At 28.3% G+C, this 25321-nt stretch overlaps 1 protein-coding gene across 5 annotated transcripts in view; it reads right to left on the minus strand.

Annotated features, from left to right (window-relative positions):
- Positions 1-2731: 2731 nt before the first annotated feature.
- The window catches only part of LOC142325543 (endochitinase-like), a 72472-nt gene continuing 49882 nt past the window's right edge, over positions 2732-25321 (minus strand). Inside the window, exons 1-3 of one of the 5 annotated variants that reach the window (XM_075367422.1) lie at positions 13544-13579; positions 6363-6564; positions 2734-3199 (exon numbers count right to left, since the gene is read on the minus strand). In XM_075367422.1, the coding sequence (XP_075223537.1) occupies positions 6409-6564; positions 13544-13564 (177 nt within the window). In that variant the 5' untranslated portion in view covers positions 13565-13579 and the 3' untranslated portion in view covers positions 2734-3199; positions 6363-6408. Of the gene's footprint in view, positions 3200-6362; positions 6565-10091; positions 10109-12120; positions 12136-13543; positions 13580-25321 lie in introns of those variants that run through there. The other 4 variants (XR_012756566.1, XR_012756565.1, XR_012756564.1 and 1 more) reach the window with 4 other exon arrangements.

The raw sequence follows: 25321 nt of genomic DNA on the forward strand, positions 1-25321 counted from the left end.
TTAGATACACACCTGTTTACAATTGGCAATTCTTCAGAATGTCTTAACATCACTCCCAAGTGCAAAATAAAATTCATTTCACAACAGAAATTCTATGAATACCTTTAAACAGTATCAGAAATAAGTTAAATTAATTAATATTTTTAATAATTTTTTTATTTTAATTTCTGCTGACACAGGGGGAACCCGATGGGTTAAGTCCTACAGGATAATTTACAGAGAGGTAGTCAGTCAACTCCCATGGATCTTGGGTCAATTGATGTGCTGCTTAATGGCAGTTTCGGTTGCTCCAGGGGTGCTTAAATAAAATTAAGGGAGAAAAAAGGGAATGTTGGTATTGTGAAGCCGTTGTTTTTCACATATATTTATGTTTTATTTACTTTTTAAATTTTAATATCGGGGTCCTTTGCATCCTGTAAGTATGTTCAGTGTTTGTGTCTAAATTTTCTGTCTTGTTTAGTTTGGTGTTTTTAAATAAAATGTAAGGGCCCTTTCCACCCTTACATATGACAAACCTGATTGTGATTTAATCCCTATTTTACAGTGTGATGAGGGCTAATGACTGTAGCAGTTGATGCTCATATAACCAAAAAAATAATAATAATATCCTCGAGAAAAGATTTTATTAATATTATTTTTAAATTTAATAATAAACATAAAATGGGTATAATTCGTATTAAAATAATCAGAAGTACAAAATTTTTTATATTTTAATTTATTATTCAGGAAAAATCACAATATTTAATTAAACAAAAGCTATGAAAATTTTAACATCTTTTTTTTAAATAATAGATTTTTTTTGTACAGATATTATATGTTAATCACTTTAAAACTGATATTACTGTGAATTACAATTGCATAAAATTATAGAATAAATAGTAACTTATACCTGTGATTTCAATTCAATTTGTATAAGTATTTTATTATAAATAAAAATAAATAAGCTATATTAATTATTATTTATAATTTATACCTCCAAGACGGATGTCAACAACTATAGAAGTATTTCATTGTTGCCAGTGACTTATAAAATACTGTGAAAATGTTATTGAATAGATTAGAACCCCAAATAGATCACATATAGAAGGGTGTGAAGAAGGATTTAAAAAAGGACGATCATATTCAGAATAAATACAAAGTCTGATCGATTCTAAAATATTACGTATCCAGAAACAAACCTTTCTTATATCTTTTACAAAATTTCAGAAAGCGTATGATTTTGTGGACAGAGACTTTTTTCAAATTTTGAGAGAATATGAGTTGACCAGAAAAATTTGAACCTCATTAAACTCACTCTTACAAACACATTCTCTAAATTTAAAATTACAGCAAATATAGGCAAACCTTTCCTAGTCAAAAAAGGTGATGAGGTGAAGAGGTGATGAACTATCACCGAACCTATTTAAACTGGTTTTGAACAAAATAAAGAAAATCTTTTGTGAGATGGATGATTTGAGTGCAAAGATCAGATACAAAAACCGAAACATCAAAATAGGATGCCTATTTTTTGTTGAAAACCTATATAAATAATTATAATATTATAGTAATATTTTACATTCACAATAATATTTTATACAATGATATTTATTTAATACAAACATTTTTATTATTTATGTATAAATGGCAATTTTTTAATATATTTTTTTAATTTTTGTTAACGTTTTTAACATATTGAAATGCCATACAAAAATATAAGCTAAAACAATCATTTTGTTATATTTTGGTTAAAACTATACCTTTCAATCCCCATGCACAACAAACAGCTTTTGTCATAATGCATTTCATTTTGTAACACAAATCAATAAATATTAATACATATCAATTAGTTCTGTTTTATCAATCTATCCAACCACCCCAAGGGGCCTGCACCATATCAATGATCAACTGCAACGATAACTTTTATCATATTCGCTGTTATATGTCATTACGGCCTGCTTATTATAATAACCTTTAAAAAAATTATCCAAGTATAACTGTCCAATATTACCAAAAGATGTCAAAGTAATTGTAAGCGGTTAAAACCATGTCAATATAAAAACACCATTACATGTATGTATACATACATACATACATACATACATACATATATATATATAAATATATTTTTTTATCTGAAATGGAATATTAATAGTTTCAACAAAAAAAAATCTGTATGACACCATAATTATTAAAATTAGTAATAACATACAAAATAATATACAAATGTATCAGAATAAATTGTGAAGATATAAATCACATTTAAAGTTTATGATCATAAAAATGTTATATGTAAAAGAAATTAACAAAAAATGACCAGTAATTTACCATCAATTTATTTAAAAGATTTATTAAATATACCAAAGCGATACAAGAATATTAAGTATGTTAGCAATGAATCTTTGCAGATGATCTACTAAAAATATCAATTGTCAATTTACAGAAAAACTTTGTAATTAAAATAAACATTTTTATATAAATAGGGAATACAAGTAAAGTAATCAGCAACAGATTGTCATTATTAAACCAGAACCAAATATCTAGAAAAAAAAGGAAAAACATTAAGAATAATTTTTAAATTATTAAGCAAATAAAAACAAACACGGGAAAGAATTACAATAAAGGAATCAACACTTTTAAATCAACAAATTATTTTATAAACAAAAAATAAAGAAACAATTATTTGTTATTATAAAAAGAAATAAGTAAAGTAGTTACAGTAAAAAAAGCAGTAAAGTAATCATAATAACTTTTAAACCAAATAACATTACTTGACATAAAATACAAAACATTAAAAAAAAATTGCATAATTAAAACAGAAGTATTAATAGTATTTATAAATTAAAGATAATAATTATTAGGTACAGTATAAAATAATGGCCAATCATAAATAAAATTCAAAAAAGGTAGACCGAACAAACAATTGTACCAGTGTAAAGTAAATAGAAAATGAGCTCATTGTAAAAAAAATAGGAAAACTTAATGTTATTATAATAATTATTTTATCTCCTCTTAGCAGGTAGTGTTGCTTGAGTATGATGCATGCAGCGTTCTACGTTTGTTTTCTGGCCAATCACAGACATTTTCAGAGTGAACAAAAGATTTTATGGGAATAGCGTATGATGTTTTCTTTCACCTTCACACATATAGTACAAAGTGCAATCTGCTTTATCTCGGTGGTATGATATTTAATCGTCTTCCTCTTCACATGACACTGCATTTCCTGTGGAAAAAATATATTCATTATACTCTTAGTTTTCCGAACAAAAATATTCAAATTTTTAGAGATTTTGCTGGTTTTGCAGCTTAAAAAAGGAAATTATATCATATTTTTCCTGGTGTACACTATCTTTTCCATTATTTTTTATGATTATGATGCACATACAGCAACAACTGAGATAAAGATAACACCTGTCAGACTAACTTTCTCTGATAATAATGATGTTCACTATACACAATGAACAGTGAACAGAGTGAAAATGTAATTTGTAGTACTGAACATCACCAGTATTTTTTTTAAACAAATGCAAAAGTATATTCATTTAAGTGAAGAAGGCACAGGAAAATCTCTAATAAGCCCATCGTGAAATACTAGGTATTTTTGAGTACGGCTATGTCATTTTGCGAGTGACTTGTGACACACATTAAGTTGCCTATTACAATAACAATACTCACACGTAAATTACATAGTTACTACTGGATCATAAAATATGCTTTTGGATTTAGCAGAAATATAATTATTTTATCTAAACGTTTTTTAAAATTTAAACTACTCTTGAAAAGTAATAACAAAAATGATTTTTCAATTACGAAAAACCTATAAAATTGTACATGTAAACTAAATTTTATGCCCGATTACTATAGTAATTACATTGCTTTCAACATAAGAGTTCTGTAACTCCTGGGTGATCTCAAACATTTCTGAAAATAAAATGATGTTAAGTAAGGATCACCTACTATGTTAACTGTTCTTAACACTGATAAAGCCACTGAAAACTATTAATCATCAAAGTTAAATTACAAGGTTATGTGCCTTTATGATAGACATTTGAAAGACAGAAATGAAACTACTCTGGTTTTGATGTGGTTGTTCCCGAGCGTGTAATTCTATTCTCATAGTATCCAGTAGATACTGACCGCATCAGTTGACAATACTTAAAAAATATATAAAAAATAAAATAGTTTTCAGTAATTAAAAGTAAATAAGCAAACCGCAGTTTTAGATCTACCTGTAGGAAAACATTTGAAGAATATTTAAAAAGTTACAGGATTAAAAGAACATTTCAAACAATAGATTAAACTCATTTTTCGTATACAATACCAGGCTTCCATGGATCCAAAAAATTTTGATTGTTGAAAAAAAACAAAAAAAAATTTATACAAATAGATATTATTGTAAATTGTAGTTACGTACCAAATATTATAGTGTATCAATCACGATTGATAGGCTTTTTTATATTTATAAGTTTCATATCTAAATTCTAATGCTAGTTTCTAATTTAATTTTTTAGGTTCTGTTATTCAGTGTTTCATGATGCACTACATATTTGTCAGGATATAACTCAACTGATCTGAAATTTTGTTTCTCTGTAAGTAAATAAATGAAGAGAAAGAAGCAGGCTGGTAGACAATATAATAATATTTGCTAAACAACTATAGAACAGGGAATAGAAACGTTGAAGGAAATTGATATACTTTGATAGGTTTGTGAACTGCATTGCTCCATCCATCTCTCAGCAATTATCTAAAAGGTATGTGGCCCCCTTGTGTGGCCTTGTAGTATTTGTTTACGAAGGTGTTGACAGGTCTTGAAAATTTCAATAATCGGTTTGGAAGGATGAATATTTTTGTGTTTTATATAGGTACGTAGAATGCAGTCATGAGCAGAATGTCTGCCATGTTATTTAGGTATGTCTACATCTGGGAGATTTATAGAGAAGATTGTGTTGCATCCAGTTACTTTTAAGATAATATCTACAATTGTAATTAAAAGAAACAAGTAAATAACCACACTTAAATACAATTCGTGTCTGAGTGTGGCTCAAAGAACTGTAATTCATTACTGCTAGTAAAGAATATAAAAAGCTAATATAGAAAGTAATTTTTATCTTAAATTTCAAATTTATTGTACCTTTTTATCACAAATAATAGAAAATTCACTTTCATTTGTTTTAAATAAATACTGATAAAGCTCTACAGCATTTTTATAGATTTCTCAAGTTTATACATTTTGTTGATGTCAATAATAATAATAATAATTAACAATCTCTTTTGATTAATGATAATTTGTGTTTAATAATTTTAATTATTATTTAATTATAATTTTATTTTTTTAAACTAATTGAATTATCTTTTGAACGATATATTTATTGTTCTTAACACAAAATTAAAACAATAATAGATAATTTAAAAAAGTATAACAAAAGAACTGAAAATTATATATTTGGTTGAGCAACATTCTAGTAAGTAAAATTCAGTAAAATAATAATCAGGAAAAAATGAAAGTATAGAGAAGATGAGACTTATAGTGGTGAAAGAAGTTATAATGAAATAAGGAAAGATGTAAGGAACAAGAAAAATATTCAGTAAATAAAATAATACAAATTTACAGAAATGGAAGAACCGTACAAATTTATGGCACTTCATTTTGATGAATTTGATATTTTATTTTGTTTACTTTTTTGTATGTAAAGTCTTAAAATATCCATCTTATCATAAATCTCAAATACAATTTACTTAAAAATTACATTACGTTAGGGCACAATTACAATTAGGCACTTACATCGGTTCAATTTCAGTCGGACAATTCCTGAGAAAGTTCTGTATTCTTTATCCTTATGAAAAAAGTAAAAAAAACAGTAACATGTAGGGGGTTCAAATCCATTAAAAGTTATACTTTTAGCTAGCTACTTGAATCTGAGGTAGTAGCATCGCAAATCAATTAATATCAGGAATATTATCTATTCACTCAAGTAAAGGATTACCACCACTTAACCCTCCATTGGGGGATCTGGGTGAATGGTGTATAATGCAGTCAGATAATTCCACAGGGCATACAATTTTAGGAATGGATGACTGTTTTGCTTAATAAAGAAAGGTTAAATTTGTTTTCAGGTAGCTGTTTAATACGTAAAGAATAGAGATATGGATATGATATGATAAAAAAAAAGTAAAGGTTATTTGGATACTCAAAATTCACAAAAAAATCTATCAAATAATATTTCTATTCTACTCCACAGTTAAACTAATTTTAAAACTACAGCTTGGAACAATAAGATAATTCTTACATTAAGTAAGTAAATTAAACTAGCAAATTAAAAATTGGTTATCGTTATACAGAATGTATACAGTATAATTTATTATTTTATTTTTGGTAAAGAACTTACGATCTTTAGTTGTATAACCAACACCACCAACAGGATTAGAAGTTTCCTAAGGACCATCATATTTTACTGTGTAACCATCTAATTCTTGTCCCATTGCATTCATTAAAGGGAATTTTCCTGTTCCACGAGACCCTCTGAAGTCTTCCGTAACTACAGACCAAACCATGATACCTCCAAATCCTTCTTCTTTTAACCAAGCCATCTACAAATGAAAAAATTAAATATAATTAGTAATAGTTATTTATATCTTAAAAAAACTGCATCTTGTAAAAATCTGTAGTTCTTTTTACTGCAGCAGTAAACAGCTTAATCACTTTACATATTGGCTGCCAACTCTGTAGGATTTATGAAGCCTCCTGTGTGTTCTTAAATTCTGAGTCTGTTGCGTATGGAGTTTCACTATTGTTTAAAACTCTCCTCCATTCAATCGTCATCCGTTTAGCACGTTTATTTTATTTTAAATACACACAATATGAAATTTACTTCATTATCTAAAGCTGGATTAAGAGATTTTTATTTTTGTAATATAGTAATTTTTTCAGTTTGGATTTTTGAGATAACTCAGCCGATAAATTTTTTCTTTCATTTAACTATTTTTAGTGTAAGGTGATACACAATAGGCATAGAGTTACAAATAACTTATATAGACCACTGCTATTGAAAAAAATAAAATAAAATGTGCTTTATTGACAAGGCAAAAGTAAGTTACTTTACTTATTTACTTACTTAGTAAGTAAGTAAGTTACTTGACTTAGTTATTTACTTCACAGAAAATAATAATAATAAAAATTGAATAATTTATTCAATGGAATAAATGATAGATTTGCATAAAATTCATGTAATAATTTATTTAATTTAATGGAATTTACAACTACATAAATTCAGATGTTTGGCTACCTTTGTTATATCCATTGAATTGCAGACCATGATTACTAATTTGCAGCATCATTACAACAACATTTATATTACACAAGTAAATGCAATTTTACCCATCATGCCTGATAAAGGCATTTGAGGTTCTTTATAGATTGTTGGTGTATTTCTTTGTCATGCCATTATGAATCTTGAAGTACAAAACTCTCAGTTTCTATTTCCTGAGCAAAAATTCTTTATTTAACAACAAACTTGTTCATTAATATTTTATTAAGCGACTTGCAAAAATAAAAATGATACAATATTTGAATCTTTGAGGATAAGCCTACAGTCACAAATTAAGCTTTTTATATGGAAAAATTATTATTAAAATATCTTTAATCCACTGGCAAACAGTTAAAAAAATAATTGAAGAATGAAAATATATATAAATATAAAATATTGCAATTTATGATATATTAATAAAAATAATTCGAGAAAAACTATTATTGCATTTAATGTAAAGTTATTTTATTTTAAGATGAAGAAAATTAAGGTTCTTTATTTTTTTGTTGATTATACTTCAATTAGATTTTAACAATTGCTGTTTGTACAACAGCAATATTTGTGGATAAAAAACGTTTAATTTTATTCATATAAATTTATCTTTCAAATAATTCAGTAATTTATTAAAGACTAGTCGGAACCTGGACCCCCAAGGCCAAGGTAAAACTTCCACCCAAGTCAGGGTCTCCCAGGGCCGCAGCGCTCGCCATTCCTGTGTTACAGAGGGACGGCGCCTTGAACACCCAAAGAGTTAAATTCGGTCGCCATTCCCGTCTACCTAGAAGGCTACGCTCCCCTGGACATGCGCACTGTTCATTATCCTCATTAGTGTGAGAATAATACTGATAAATAACAAATATTCAGACCTATATACTGATAATACTGATAAATAACAAATATTCAGACCTATATACTGATAATACTGATAAATAACAAAAAAATATAGAAACCTGAAAAAGAAACTAGAAAAAGACAGAATAACAGTAGCTTTTAACCTTGCTTTTTCTGTTTAGCTTCGGAACCATAACACTTCACAGGATGATGGGTTTGAAGTGTAGTCTTGTACAGTCTCAGGTCGACCATTCCTGAGAATTGTGGTTAATTGAAACACAAAAACACCGGTATACACGGTCTAGTATTCAAATCCGTATAACAGTAACTGCCTTTACTAGAATTTGAACGTTAGAAAGATCGACTTCCAAATCAGCTGAAGAGTTAACCACTAGACCGACCCCCGGTGGGTTAGAATAACAATAGCTAAAGTACACACACTTTTGACAGAAAAATTCATAACTTATTTCTTTGCCATAATAATGAAGTAAAAGAATTAATCTTTTTTTTTCCGTAAAGAATATCTTTAATTTACAACTTCACGCTCCTTGGGGGTGAAAAAATAATACAATTATTAATGTTCAAGGGAGCAAGAGCCTCGGTCTGTGGCTTAAAACCTTCCCTGGTGTAATACGAATGTATCCTGAAAATGTGAAAGCAATCGATCAGTTGGTTCTTCAGAGATTTTTTTAAATGAAATACATCAAAAAACCTTCTCAGTTATGCCCAAGAAACATGGGTAAAAATCTGGTTGCGTTTGATCAAGTGGTTTTTTGTTTATCCCGAACAAACAAAACCCCTTTTCATCTTTATGTAATAGATATACGAGATCTAAAATAACGAGACAATTTTTTTTGACAACCACTTTAAAGTTACTAGTAAACATATGGTTATTATATGACCAGCTGATTTATATTGGGTATGATACTGCTCTAGTATATTCATAACAATCTTGATAAGTTGCAAACTGTAATGCAAGTGATCTGGATAATTTATGCTTATGTCAGTAAATTAGTTCATAACGCTTTAAAATAAAATATCAAATTTTTAATTTTTCATCTAGTTTCGGCTTATTAGTTACATGACTGTGCTTATATAAATGCAACTGTTAAGTGAAATATCAGGTGAATTTTATTACATACTTGGGTTGATGGTTTATTAAATTTAAGGAAGTTTTTTCCACTCTATCTTCTAAACCAAATCTACTTTGTCCTAGTTAATTTGAAATTCAATTATAGATTGCATTGCCAACATAAGAAAAATAATAGAGGTGTGAATTATGGCAGCTAAAAAACAATAAAAAATTAGGGAATTACCTACCGAAAGATAGTGGAGAACTATAAACCTAGGTAATACCTAAGTTCTATAACTGCCTGCTGGGTAGTGTAGGAAGTACCTGTAACCTTATTTTAAATTTAACTTAAGAGTGGATTTTCTATTTTGCATTTGATGAGATGGAAGCACTGTCTGGCATTGTGGCATTGACTTCTTACTAAACTGTATACTTATAATGTTGTCAATCTATAATATCTATAATGTTGTTATATAATCTATAATATAGTGTGGATGACAATTTTGTATATTGTATAATTTTTATACATATATATATATATATATATAGCCTAGGACACTCCCAGTAAAATAAGGAATCCAACTTAGTCATACTTCTAAATTGGTTCAACTGTTGTGCAGCTACATTGGGACAAACATACAAACACACATATATACATATATATATACACACATTCTAAATACATTACACTCGTTTTTGAGCAGTGTAAAAATTGAGATACACCAATGAACTGTTAAAACTTTGTTTTTCAAAAACTGTCTGCCTTAAAAAAATCCTATCCTTGAACCCACCTTCAATTTATAATTAGTACAAAGTAACTGTGTACCACCTTAAGGGAGGTACAAATAATGTTAATTTTTCCATTATGTTAATATAACAATATATATTCTATAACATTAGAAACAAACCTGCAAATCCACTTCTAATAACACTTTACTCGTACATCCTTCCAGCTTTCCTTTCTAATTACACGCTTCACTTAAGACCTGAAGAATACATGTGCTGTTGCTGCTTTTTGAGGTCACAAATCAAATTTTATGATCAAATAGTAAATGTAATCATAACAGCAAGTGTTTCCTTAAACCCAACTGATATAATATTGAATATTGGACTTAAATAAGAATTTGTGTGAAGATTACAGTAGGGATGATGTACAGCGTAATAGGCAGTATTATATTGTGTATCCAATTAACAGGATTTGTAATCGGTGATCAGTGACAGCTGATTGGCGATTATAATAATTATTATTTATTATGTTACAGTTACGTTAATGTGCTATAATGCGTTAACTAATACTATAATGCCAGATTAAAGTAATGGTTAAAACGTAGATAGACATTGGCAATATAAGTTGTAAAAATGTTTAACTTCTTAGTAAGCAGTATTATATTTTATTTGATAATGTAAATCTATTTCATGTGTTCTTGTTGCTTTTTACTACCCTGTCTAGCGCTATAGCAGTAGAAGTTAAAGTATGGTAACCCATCAAAATAACCTTTTAAATAAAAACTACAATGAGACAAGAGGATGGTCTTACAATATTACTCGATTGTGCTCTGGAAAAATTAATTGCAGAATATAATAGGAAAATAAAAATACTTAATAAAAATGGGGGGGGGGGTTAACATCTTAATATTTAAATGTAAATGTTTTACCATTAGCTGATGATCTGATAACTTTGGTAAAAGACTTTAGATAGAGAAAATTAAAATCAAGAACTAGAAAAATGTGCAAACAAAATTAGGCTACAAATTTTATATAATGGATTCCAATAATAAAAGTAGAATCCAAAAAGTGAAAATTTCAGAATAAGAATCAATCAAGAGTTAAAAATTTAAAGCAAAATAATTATGCTGAACATGTTTTAGAAAAAAATAAAAGCCAGAACACAAAAAATCAAAGTGGCTTTCATCTTACAAAATTTCTTAGGGAAATCTAATAATTGTAACTTTACGGCCAAAACTCAAAATAATACTGCTAAATTAAGCAAATCTGAAGAATTTTACCAAAATTTTGAAAAGTCATACAATTAGAAAAAGAACTAATTTTATGGTCACTTGACTGGAATGGATGAAAATAAATTAATGAAACAAATATTTAACTTTTTTTTAAAAAAGGAAAACCAAATAAGCTAGTTAAAAAAATGTAAAATCTCAAATTATTAAATATTTCCACAGAAGTAATTTCTGATGAAATCTTTCAGAAAACTAATCTTTCAAGAAAACTAGATAACAGCAATAAAGTAAGCAATAAATAGCAAGATAATAAAGCAAGCAGTAACGTAAGCAAGGTAATAGCAATAAAAGGACTAAAATAAAATAGCAATAAGATATGTTTCTAACTTTTGAAATGTACTCTAGCTTATCAGAAACAAAACTGAATCAATATGTAATGACACCCTTAGCTATTGAATCTGCACGTTTTTTTTTTTATTTATTAGTTCACATCTTATTTGCATTGACATTAGGATTCACACATTCATACACTGAACCACCCTAATTGAATGACTAATTACAAAATTTATCAGGAACATCAAAATAAAAGATTTTAAGACAGATTAGCTTTATAATTTCATCCAGATTAGGATGAAAATAACTTTATCAAAAATTCAACAATTTTCTCAAGAACTCTTATGACTTGAAATTATAACTACAGTGGCTTCTTCAAAACAAACAATATAGTACATTCAGAGTTGTATCATTCATTGAGTTGTAACTCATTCAGAGTTACAGTTATCTTCCTGTGCAATATCTTATCTGTAAAAGCATCTTCAAGAAAAGAATTTCATTTAAAAACATTTCATTACAATGAATAAACATTGAAAAACATTTTTTTGAAATAATGATTGCCTTTACATAGTAATTTTTAATATAATTTAAAACATAATTTCAAAGACAATGTTAAACATTGCCAATATTAACATAACCATCTACTCACCATTTGTGTTCCGTAAAAAAGCAACTAACGTTTAGTAGGTTTGAACCTGATCTCTCTAAGAGAGAGATAACCTCTCTCTCAGAGAGAGAGAGAGAGAGAGAGAGAGAGAGAGAGAGAGAGAGAGAGAGAGAGAGAGAGAGAGAGAAAGAGAGAGAGAGAGAGCGACACAAAAAAAAAAATCAAAATCTGCAAGAGCTTAAAAAAGTTTTATAAAGATTTTTGACCCTTCTATGATGATCTTCCATTCAGTTATGCAGTTATGTTCCTGGAAAACACTTCTCCAGATATTCGATCAGACGAGGAAGTCCAACTGCATGGCCACTTTCTTTCTTTTTCCTGTTTAGCCTCCGGTAACTACTGTTTAGATAATACTTTAGAGGATGAATGAGGATGATATGTATGAGTGTAAATGAAATATAGTCTTGTACATTCTCAGTTCGACCATTCCTGAGATGTGTGGTTAATTGAAACCCAACCACCAAAGAACACCGGTATCCACAATCTAGTATTCAAATCCGTGTAAAAATAGCTGGCTTTACTAGGACTTGAACGCTGGAACTCTTGGCTTCCAAATCAGCTGATTTGGGAAGACGCGTTCACCACTAGACCAACCCGGTGGGTTAAGGTTAGGATGCACTAAATTTAGCTATCATTTTCATTGATTATTTACGAAAACCATTAATGATACCGTACGAAATATGTAATAATTAATTTTTTCCCTAATTATGTTATGTGCTTAAGGTATTGACCTATAAGCAAAATTTGTTTCAAGATTCTTTAGAAATAACTTTTAGTACTCTCATTAAAAATCTGTTATGGTTACATTTTTCCTTATAACTTAAAGTACCTTAAAATAGAAAGATGTCACTCTCAGATATCACTTCTCTGGATGTTTTTGCTTGGGGTTTTATTATAAATTATACCAAAGAAAATATTGAGATTTTAATGATTTAACACAAAAAATGTTAAAGGTGTTTGGTCTAATAATGCCGCAGATGCTCCCAAACACCTAGCAAGAGTTAGATTATTGTCTAGGCATCTGACCAGCTAAAAAAAGTGCATACACTGAAGTTGACTAGCCTACATTAGAACATGACGAGTTGCTAAGTTTAGTAAAAAAAAAAAAGAAGAAAGTTATTAACATGTACTTTTGGATACTTTTAGTCTGGACATCCTGTAGATTATGAAGTGTGGGTGTGTGTGTGTATATATATATATATATATATATATATAAAAAAACAAAGAAAATATTATTTATAATACATAATTATATATTAAAATTAATATAATATATAATTAATATAATATCTTATAAGATATAAATAATACAATGATAATAAATTTATAATAATTAAAATAAAAACACCTCATACTGCATGATATTTTTTTAATTCTTACAAATTAGCACTTCTGTGGTACACACCTTAGTAAAAAACCACACCATATGGCAGAGTATTTCTTCACTAAAAGAGGATGAATATATTCTGGGCCCATCAAAGAATTAATTCAGCAAATGGCCTCTTCAACACCACTGTCAGTTAAAATAACATTTGCTACATACACAGCAGATGTATATTCACATATTTCAGTCAACATCACGTCCAGTTAGTTAATTATATAATTTTCGTCATTAAACTGAATAATAATAAAAGTACTTAAATTAGTTTTTGTGGAATTTCATTATTTCAAACCAAAATGTGAACTAAAAAATAAATGGGTGAAATAACAAAGGTTTAGTGAAAAATAAAGGGCATAATAACATGGTTTTGCACTAAAATAAAGAACAAAAAGGGATTAAAAACCATAATTAAAAAAATAAAATCAAAGAATTAAGACAGAAATATGCCAGGAAATGAAAAATCTTGTTGAATATTTTTTTATACCAATTTACTATCTATGGAATTTACAAAAACTATTACAAATATGAGTTTTATTTTCTTAATGTGCGAGTTGTAATAAAATGAACAACAAAGTAACGTCACCATGGTCCAATTGGATCAGCATGATGCGTAAACAATGTGTAATTATGTACTCAGGCCTACCATTCCTGAGAAATAAGGTGCCACCAAAGCATATCAGTATGCATGGTTTAGTTTTTAAATCCGTATAAAAGCAACTAACGTTTAGTAGGTTTGAACCTGATCTCTCTAAGAGAGAGATAACCTCTCTGTCAGAGAGAGAGAGAGAGAGAGAGAGAGAGTGACACAAAAAAAAATCAAAATCTCCAGGAGCTTAAAGAAGTTAAGATAAAGATTTTTGGCCCTTCTATGATGGTCTTTCATTCAGTTATGCAGAAAAAGAGGAGCGCAATAGAACATGTTAAGGTAAAAAGAAATTAAAAAAAAATTTAAAGACAGGTGTCAACAAATTAATATTTTTAATAAAATAATATTATACTGTACATTTATGTAAAACTATAATGTATAGAACTGTTACTTTAAACTTTTAAGAGCGTTTTTATATTTTCACAATATACTAATGAAGCAACAGTTATTCATTAGTTTTATTTTTAGTTAGCAAACCTTATTATAATAATTCAATACAAAGTTTAATTTTTTGTTTATAAAAGTCTGATTAGTTATAATACAAGTCAGTAGGATAAGAAACTAATTAAATATCTCTTGTAATGTTACTATATTTTTTTTGTCTTTAATTTTTAAGAATGTTTTTATATTTTCAGTGTTCTAATGAAGCAATAGTTATTCATTAGTTTATTTTTAGTTTGTAAACCTAATGGTAATTAACCAATTAAATATCTCTTATAATGTATTTTTGTACTGTTATCTAAAAAAATGAAAGTGTTTTGTTGTAAGTAACGTCTTTACATTCTATCTCTACAATTATTTTGTTTCCTAGTAATTTCAATAATTCAGAAAAACATTTTATAATATAAACCTAATAATATCATGAACACTTGTATTAGGTTTCAGTTCAAGAAAAGAGCAGGCAAAATTAAGTTTCTAGGCAGACAGCTGTTTTTCAAAGCATATTTTTCAACTATAACTAAAACATCCAAGTTCAAAACGCCCTATGTAGCCGATCACCATTGTTTGACATAACCTACATGTTTTTTGAATTGTAAGAAATCTTCTAAGCAAGTAATAGATAAAAAAAAGAATTTATCTTAAATACAGGTAATTAGAAATCTTAGATTAAATTTATGATATAACTGTTATATTACATTCTGTTAATTCAATTTCAAAGGTTTTTCTGCTCTCCTGAAAAAATTAGAATGAATGACTATATAACTATAGTTATATAACTATATATATATATAGTTATATAACTATATATATATATAGTTATATAACTATATATATATAGTTATATAACTATAGAATTAAATATGCATTTTAATTGCTCTCATTTAAAGTGTAACATTCAACTCAGAAATAGGATATGCCACGTTTAAAAACAATTGCAGTTGCTGTTTTTAAGAGAACTGCAATTATTATTTTTAACAGATGGTAAGTTTTAAGCTAGAAACGTTTTGATTCTCAATGTGGGTGGTGGGTGAAAAAGTTTAACAATCAATTGTTTAAAAGAATATTACATAAAAAAAAAACAAAAAAACATGGTGAATATTTGGACTGTACAACTATGCTGGCCAGGAGTTTGACTGTGTGGTTTGTCAAGCTCTTCATCATTTGGCCATTAACATTTTACTTTACTTTATAATCTTCAATCTCAAACATAAACAATAAAACAATAAATCTCAAACATTTTTAAGTGATCATAAAAACACAAGTATAAAACATAATTATGTATAAAATATAATTCTCAAGACTTATCTCTTCTAATAGAAGAGATACAATAATATGAATAATATCTGTATGACTAATAATTAAAATATAATAAAGCAGATCTTTAAATAATTACAGTTACGGCATTCGTGATTTGTACATTTTGACAATCTTAAAATCTTACACAGTATACAGAAAGTAAGGCAAATCAGTAAGAATTTCAAATTAAAGTTTTATAAATTCTTAAATTAACAGTTTCACTCCAGTAGCAGTTATTTTAAATAAATAATATTTAGTTTATATTAATTTTAACAATAGTTTCATAAAATAAATCAACAGCACTTATGTATTGAATAACGCTAATGTACTGTCTTTTTCTAATTAGTCTTTGGAATGTAACGTATTACTTCAGAGGATTATATGTATGAACGTAAATGAAATTTAGTCATGTACAATCTCAGGTCAACCATTCCTAAGATGTCTGGTTATATTTGAAACTCAACCGCAAAAGGAAAACAGTTATTAATGACCTAGTATTCAAATCTGTTTAAAAGAAAGTTCTAAGGTTCAAATTCTAGTAAAGGGAGTACAGATATGTACTTTTATACAGATTTGAATTTTACTAGATTAAGGATATTGGTATTTGGTTACAATTAACTGCCTATCTCAGGAATGGTCAACCTGAGACTGTACAAGACTAAACTCCATTTATATTCATATATATCATCATCTGAAGAAATATCTTGCAGCGATTCCAGAACCTAATCAGAAAAAGAGAGAATGGTAACGTACTAATTAATTTTTCAAACTAATGCTTCTAAATAATTAAATTTTTTATAATGATTTAATAAATGTAATCTGATATTTTCATTGGCTTTTAATTATTGCTACTTAAAAATTATACCAAGAACATTCTAGTATCGAGTTAAATTTTAAAAGTGTTTATTTGGTTATTTGAAATACCAAATGAAGTTTTTCATTTGCCCAAGTAATTTCCTTTTCAGATAATGTGTATCTATGTCCAGAAACAGTTTACGGATTAACTTCTGTTAGTATTTCCTGTCGAGGTAATATTAGAATATCACTGTGTGCTGGAAAAACATAAAAAGGAGATGGACCTTGAAAGTGAGGAAAACTTACTTCCGCTTCTTCTGTTGATTCTTTTCTAGATAATACACAAACTAACCACAAAGCACCATTATAATGCACAAGACAAAACCTTTTATATCATAAATTTGAGGAAAACCAACTTCTCTTTCGTGCAAAACTTTAAGTTGTTCATATTCTTCATTTCTGGAAATAATTTTTGTTTTAAAATATCCTTTCCTGACTGGTAAAAAAGCACGCAACTTCTGAGTACCTTAGATTGCAATCGTTTTGCTAAATACTTTTCATTTGAAACAAATATGAAATTCATATTTTTAATATTTGACCAAGCCTAATAATAAAGCTGAGTGACTGTTGTTACTTGATCTTGCTATGGGCGTTGTAAACTTGCTTTTGATGTTAATCTTTTCTTTTAAGACTATCACCAAAACCAACAAATGCACTTTTTAATGTGATGTGGCAAACGAATGTCATTCTGCCCCTGGACCAAAGTCATCCTCATCATACATTAAATTCACAAAATTTTTACGATTTTTATATTGAGCTGCTGAGCCATCTGAGAAGTAAGTTTATTCACAATATTATACTATTCTTTTAAAAACTGAATTAGTTTTTACCTTTTTTAAGGTAACACTTGTTTTGTTTTTTGACATCATATTTAATGATTTTGGACCATTTAAATGCTATTTTGGATTTTTAAATATGAGTTTAAGAGGGAATGAGTTTTGGGCTTCTCAGTCAAAATCTTTCATTAATTAAAAAGGGTATGAAACAAAAATGCATAAAGAGCATATGACAAAAGAGACCAATTTTTAAATAAAACTGATGATTTAGTTAGTGAATAGTAACACTGAAACTGAAGGTAGTAGACAACTCAGAAACAAGGTGAATCAAAATCAATAAAACTTAAGGAAAATTCCAAATTCAATTTGTTTGATTCAAAAAATCTAAGAAAAACGTTTGATTTTTCATTTTTTATTCTAACAAAAGAACATCAAAAAATTGTTTTATTGGAAATATGAATATTTGGATGAAGCTCACCATCCAGATAAAAAATTATATTCATTAAGTACAGAAACTGAATATAACAGTTTTATGAGGAGAACCTTAGTTTAGATTGAAGAAAATTTAAATCTTCTGAGTTAGGTAATAAAATTAAAAAACTGCAGTTTATTTTTCATATTTTTTCTGTCTCAACCGCTTTACAGATTGAATCGATTGTCAAAATAATTCTTGTTTTTTAATTGTAATCATTATTACTCAGCCTTAAAAAAAAAATTTATCTTATCCGGTGACAGGAATATAAATTTACCAAATAACAATAATAAAATAAATAAGTATAAAATCCTACAGAATAGTCAGGGATAAAAATCACAAGTTAATATTACTTTGAGGCCAACATAAGTTTAAGATCATTTGCAGACTATTTGTTTAAAAGAGATAAGATAACCTTGTTTTAAATTACAACCTGAGCATTTAGATCATACGATAGTTCTAAACAGTAAACAGAAAAATAAGTTACAATGTAAAGATAGATTTTAGTTGTTTTAATGATTTAATTAACGAAAAAGATTCTAGTTCTATAAATAAATAAAGGCCTATATCCATAAAAAAAATAACATTAATGATGTTTTCATTACCAATAAACTGAATAAAGGAATTGAATATGCCAAAAATACTGCTAAAACTATTAAATTTCTGTAAAGCTAAGCCTTGGTCAGTTAAAAACATAACCCTACTTCTTTTTTTAACTAAGAAAGTGAATTAAATTAAAAGATAAATTATCCAGATGTCAATGTTTAAATAAGTATTACAAAAGATAAAACAAACTTAATACTTAAAATTTTTAGAACAGATTAAACAATAAACTGCGTATACAGAAAATATAAAATCAAAATGCTAAAGAATAAGGGTATGACAGATGAGCAGAGATAGTTATGAATCACCTAGTGAATTTTTTATTAGGGTTGGCAATAAAATAGATATACACTGAATGCAATATTGACATTACTAATTAAGCGACAGAAATAATCCTTTATAGATAATTAGATAAAATAATAAACATTGAGCACACAAGTAGGCGCAATATAAAAAGTATTATTTTTCCTTAAAAGATCATAGAGTTGGTTGTTGATGTGGGGAAAGCAATATAGCTTTGGTAAATATCTTTTATTTAAATAGCGATTTATCAATTTTAATACTATTCAATAAAACAACAACTCACTTTAAAATGTAATTAGCGCTTATCGTACCAGGATAATGTGTTCTTAGCCAAATATTATAAAATGTATAGTTAAGAATAAAACATTAGCAACTTGTTATAACATCAGTACTATTTAATGAAGATGATTTGAGAACTGAAATACTTCCTGTGTTGTAGAAGGCATTATTTGCTTTCTCATGGCTCCAATTTAACAGTCTTGTGTTAATTACCATCTGGTGGTTCATAAGGTTGTGGTTGTCACTACTATTATAAATATATTTCTCTGACTGAACGTCTTTCTATGTCATATTTTAATATTAATAAACTATTTTGTTATAAATTAACATATTTACGTTAAATTATAATTTTTTTTAGGCTAATGATCTTCATTTTCGCTCAATGAATTATGTAACAGTTGATTTATCATACAACAATATTTCAGTGATTGATCTTCAGCCGATGGAATTACTGGCACTTGCACAATATGAATCGAATTCATCAACTTCACACCATTACAAAACATTAGAAAATCATAGTGCTAGAATTAATCTGATTGGAAATCCATTATTATGTGACAGTAGAAATTATCACCTTAAAAAGTTTTTTGAGGGAACTCTAACACCAGAAGCTTATTATTTGATTGATATCATTTCAAATAATCAAATAATTGTAATATTTATGAAAAAGTTCCGTCAGACATCAAAAAAAGCGTTATAGTCATGATACCAAAGAAAGCAGGGGCAGATAAATGTGAAGAATACAGAATACAGTTATAATTAATTATAATTAATTTATAATTAAATAATTTGTTCTGGACCAAAGCAATTAGAAGGTTTGTACTGGAATATGGTGCCATCAAAACTTCTAACATGTGAATTAAGTCAAAATAATAAACGAATCTAGTACTAAATGTCCAAAAGAATGGAAATGTTTCTACCGCCCGCAAGAGGAAGGATTGATTATCGATTGCACTGAACTAAGGATAAAAACTTTCACCTCGAAACTTTCTTCTTGGAATATTACAATTGTACACTAAATCATATAAAAATGTTAATCATACTGAGCTATATTTAGCAAAAAATTATTTATCATCACTGCCACTAGAATTAGATGAAGGTTTCAAGTATATCACGACTTTATCACTTCCCTCAAATAACATTTCACAAATAACTTTGACCGGCTTATCGCCTAATATAACAGTACGTATCAGAATAAATTATTTTAAGTATAGCCATAATGATTGCACATTTAATAATAAATATTTTATTTAATGATTTTCACACTTGTTGACTATAAAATACAGTATTTAGACAAATTGTACTAAAATTGGTGTTATAAAGGAAGAAGAGGAAGTTGAGGAGGATGAAATGGGAGAAACAATACTGAGATCTGAATTTAAGAGAGCATTAAAAGATTTAAATGGCAGAAAGGCTCCTGGAATAGACGGAATACCTGTAGAATTACTGCGCAGTGCAGGTGAGGAAGCGATTGATAGATTATACAAGCTGGTGTGTAATATTTATGAAAAAGTTCCGTCAGACATCAAAAAAAGCGTTATAGTCATGATACCAAAGAAAGCAGGGGCAGATAAATGTGAAGAATACAGAATACAGTTTAACTAATTAGTTTACCTAGTCATGCATCAAAAATCTTAACTAGAATTCTATACAGAAGAATTGAGAGGAGAGTGGAAGAAGGGTTAGGAGAAGACCAATTTGATTTAAGGAAAAGTATAGGGACAAGGGAAGCAATTTTAGGCCTCAGATTAATAGTAGAAGAAAGATTAAAGAAAAACAAACCAACATACTTGGCGTTTATAGATCTAGAAAAAGAATGCGATAACGTAGACTGGAATAAAATGTTCAGCATTTTAAAAAAATTATGGTTCAAATACAGGGATAGAAGAACAATTGCTAGCATGTACAGGAACCAAACAGCAACAGTAACAATTGAAGAACATAAGAAAGAAGCCGTAATAAGAAAGGGAGTCCGACAAGGATGTTCCCTGTCCCCGTTACTTTTTAATCTTTACATGGAACTAGCAGTTCGTGATGTTAAAGAACAATTTAGATTCAGAGTAACAGTACAAGGTGAAAAGATAAAGATGCTACGATTTGCTGATGATATAGTAATTCTAGCCGAGAGTAAAAAGGATCTAGAAGAAACAATGTACGGCATAGATGAAGTCCTACGCAACAACTATTGCGTGAAAATAAACAAATACAAAACAAACGTAATGAAATGTATTAGAAATAACAAAGATGTACCAATGAATGTGAAAATAGGAGGAGAAAAGATTATGGAGGTAGAAGAATTTTGTTATTTGGGAAGGAGAATTAATAAAGATGGACAAAGCAGGAGCGATATAAAAGGCGAAATAGCACAAGCGAAACGAGCCTTCAGTCAGAAATATAATTTGTTAACATCAAAAATTAATTTAAATGTCAGGAAAAAATTTTTGAAAGTGTATGTTTGGAGTGTCGCTTTATATGGAAGTGAAGCTTGGACAATCGGAGTATCTAAGAAGAAAGGATTAGAAGCTTTTGAAATGCGGTGCTATAGGAGAATGTTAAAAATCAGATGGGTGGATAAAGTGACAAATGAAGAGGTATTGCGGCAAATAGATGAAGAAAGAAGCATTTGGAAAAATATAGTTAAAAGAAGAGACAGACTCATAGGCCACATACTAAGGCATCCTGGAATAATCGCTTTAATACTGGAAGGACAGGTAGAAGGAAAAAATTGTGTAAGCAGGCCACGTTTGGAATATGTAAAACAAATTGTTAGGGATGTAGGATGTAGGGGGTATACTGAAATGAAACGACTAGCACTAGATAGGGAATCTTGGAGAGCCGCATAAAACCAGTCAAATGACTGAAGACAAAAAAAAAATGGTATAAAACTACGTTTCTAAAAAAGTTAAGAAAAAAACTTGTGTAAGAAAAACAAATTACTTGTCTTCACTCTGAATAAAAGGCAATGTGAGAATCATAAAATTAAATTTTGAATAATTAAAAGCAATTAAGTTGAGAGAAATTAGAAATTTTGTATAAAATGAAAGCTGTTTAGAAAGAAAATAACATTTACACTTGTTGGTTATGCTTCCACCAATGAGATAATTCAATTACTTCCCGTTTTTAGCTCAACAATATAATATTTTAATACAATACAATATAATTTTAATATTTATTGAAAATATAAAAAAATTTGGCCAAACATGAATTGTAATTAAATTTTAACGTAAGAAAAATTCACACTATAAAAATTTATATAGGTAAAGTATATGGTGATAAGAATATTTATAAATAAAATGTGAGAATTAATAAAACATATTCAATAAAGCTACACTGAAATTTATCAGACTGAAAAGAGATTGTTTTGAATGATCTTTTCTTGTATTAAAGAACTGAAGCAAGAAATCAACACTGAAATTTTGTAAGGTTAGACAAATCATTACTGATGAAATATGAAGGTCATCTCATTCATTAGATTTCAAAATTTCACATATACATAATTTTTATTGAACATTATCGGTACAATAATTTTGTATGATGACTTTCCCTGATCAATGAATGAGGAAAACAACGGGTGGATTAGCCTTGACATTTCTTGACTGATATAACCAAGAGGGAATAAATTTCTTAATCGTACTGTCGGTGGTAATCGACACAGATTTGTCATAAAACTTCTGAAAATAAACACTGGATATTGAATATGTATCATTCAGCTACCAAACATTAAGGTAAATTTACACAAAAAAAAAATTATAATGGATATTTTCTGAGGCCAGAAATGTAAGAAGTCTTTCCTGAAACTATCACAATAATTACAGTTACTAAAAATACTTAATAAAAACAAAACTTTATTTGAAAACAGAATGTGATGAAATAGAGAAAGATGGTAATAGGGGATGTTTTTTCATAGTTTGATCTGATTTACATAAAACTTGATCAAAATATTGCATATGAGAACAGAATCGACTCATCAGTATAAAATTCAGGTGACGATAATGCCGAAGCATTTTTCACCCAGAAAAAAGTCAAATAAAAAAATAACCATTATAAAATGAAGTAGAGTCAGTTATAGTCTCTAAACATTAAGAAGCAATAGATTTGGGATCGTATCACCATATCAGTAATTAAAAATTACACAAATTCATAATGAACCCTTATATTTAATAAATATTTCCTTTAGTCTGGAGAAATATTTTATAACAGTATATTGAAATTTACTGAATTTCATGAAAATGTACTTAAAATAAAAATTGAATTCTTACATTAGTTACTGTAGGAAATCAAAGGTACTGGACTAAAACTTCAAATTAAGAAAAGACACCATCATTTTTACTGGACTGAATAAATTAACTGCAATTATTTACTCGGGTATAAGTTGGAATAAGATTTTGTAAAAAAAAAAACTAGCTGGTCAGGGCTCACTTTTCTTACCCAATCGTCTAGCCAGGACCCCCAATGTGCTTCGATATCCTCATGCTTGCGAGAATAATACTGATAAATAAAACTTAAACCTCGTTCAGTTTACAAAAAAATATCATTATATGGTAGGTAAATTTCTTCAAAGCACAGTTTAGTCAGTACAGGACCCAAAACTCTGAGCGATTTGAAGAGTGTGGGTTTCAAAATAGTCAGCCTTCATCTTAAAAATAGTAGTTATATCCATCCATATTTAGTCTGGTTCTTAGTATTACTCTACAAACACCACTAGGAGGTTATCATATTTTGTTTCTTATTTTTCTTAAGTGTTTTTTGGCCAAGTAACTGGAGGCAGGTGCAGCCAGCTGGGTCGCACTACAGTAACCGTGGCTATTGGTTGAGCTACCAATAGTACACGAACAAATCCCTTAAAAATACGAAAATAAAAAAAACACCAAAAATGGTCTTTAGAAATTATCTGAAGAACTATTCATAACTGTAACTATTTGTGGAGTCCAATTTTATAACAAGAATGTTATTTGTTTAGATAATATTTACATTCCCCTCTAATTCATGTAGATCCCATGGTGAGTGTAGAAAAAGTAATACAGCCGCATAAAAGGAAATTTATATTTTTACATTCATCTACTACTTGCATTATCTTTCTTTTTTTTAACTTTTATAACCAGATTAACAGATGAAACCTCATAAGTTATACCAATGTATAACATAAATCAAAGTTACCTTTCTTTTTCTGAGGTAGTGAAATGCATCACATTTACAAGATATCTATGACCATAATTGTTTGATTCCCCATAAAATCAGTAATGCCATCAATCAGCACTGTACAGTTTTCATTTCAGGTATCATTAATGAGCTTGTAATGTATTGCATTAAATGAAATGCAAGAACCTAGAGCGCTCTAGGATAGACAGCTGACAATTCAAATCCCAATAGGTTCAGATTTAAACCCAAATTCTCTCTTACTAGCACATGGAGATTACGACCCATGGCCAACTGAAAACATAATTAATTCCTCACTCTCACAAGACTACATATAGATTACTGAATACGTTACCTCTGGACAACCAATTTTTCTTATGTCATAGAACTTTTAATGTTTAATATAGAACTGCCGTTGAAACTAAATAAGTTTGTGGATTTTTTAAATCCATAACAAAAGTATAATTTCTGAGAACATGAGTAGTATAACAGATAAACTAATATTACAACTAACGGACAAATTAATCCTGTAGGTCATATTACATTTTTAAGTAATTGTATAATATTTCATTGTTTTCAAGTGTAATGCTTTCTTTGAAAAAATTAAAAACTATACCGCTCAGAAATGCAACATCTCTTCAACATCTCAAAGTAACATTAACTAATTCAGTAACTACAGCTTTCATAGATAGACCAAAAATTATTGAAGAAGCTGAATTTTTCTTTTGTGATATATGCGTGTGCACTCTTTTTGTATAATATGTGTTAAAAATGCAATTTTATCATTATAGTAACATAGTTAAACAGTTTAAATACAATATAAAGGTGGTACCATAAAGTATGACATTTGTGTACATAATGGCAGTTATCAAACCTCCAAATCAATTTAAGCATTAGATGATTATAATTTAACAACTAATTCTTTTGGAAAATGATCAATCCATAAAATAAATTTAAGTTCATAAATAGATAACATGATTTATTTATGCTTTTAA

Source organism: Lycorma delicatula, chromosome 5 (genome assembly GCF_047948215.1).
Source record: "Lycorma delicatula isolate Av1 chromosome 5, ASM4794821v1, whole genome shotgun sequence".
Classification (NCBI taxonomy): domain Eukaryota; kingdom Metazoa; phylum Arthropoda; class Insecta; order Hemiptera; family Fulgoridae; genus Lycorma; species Lycorma delicatula.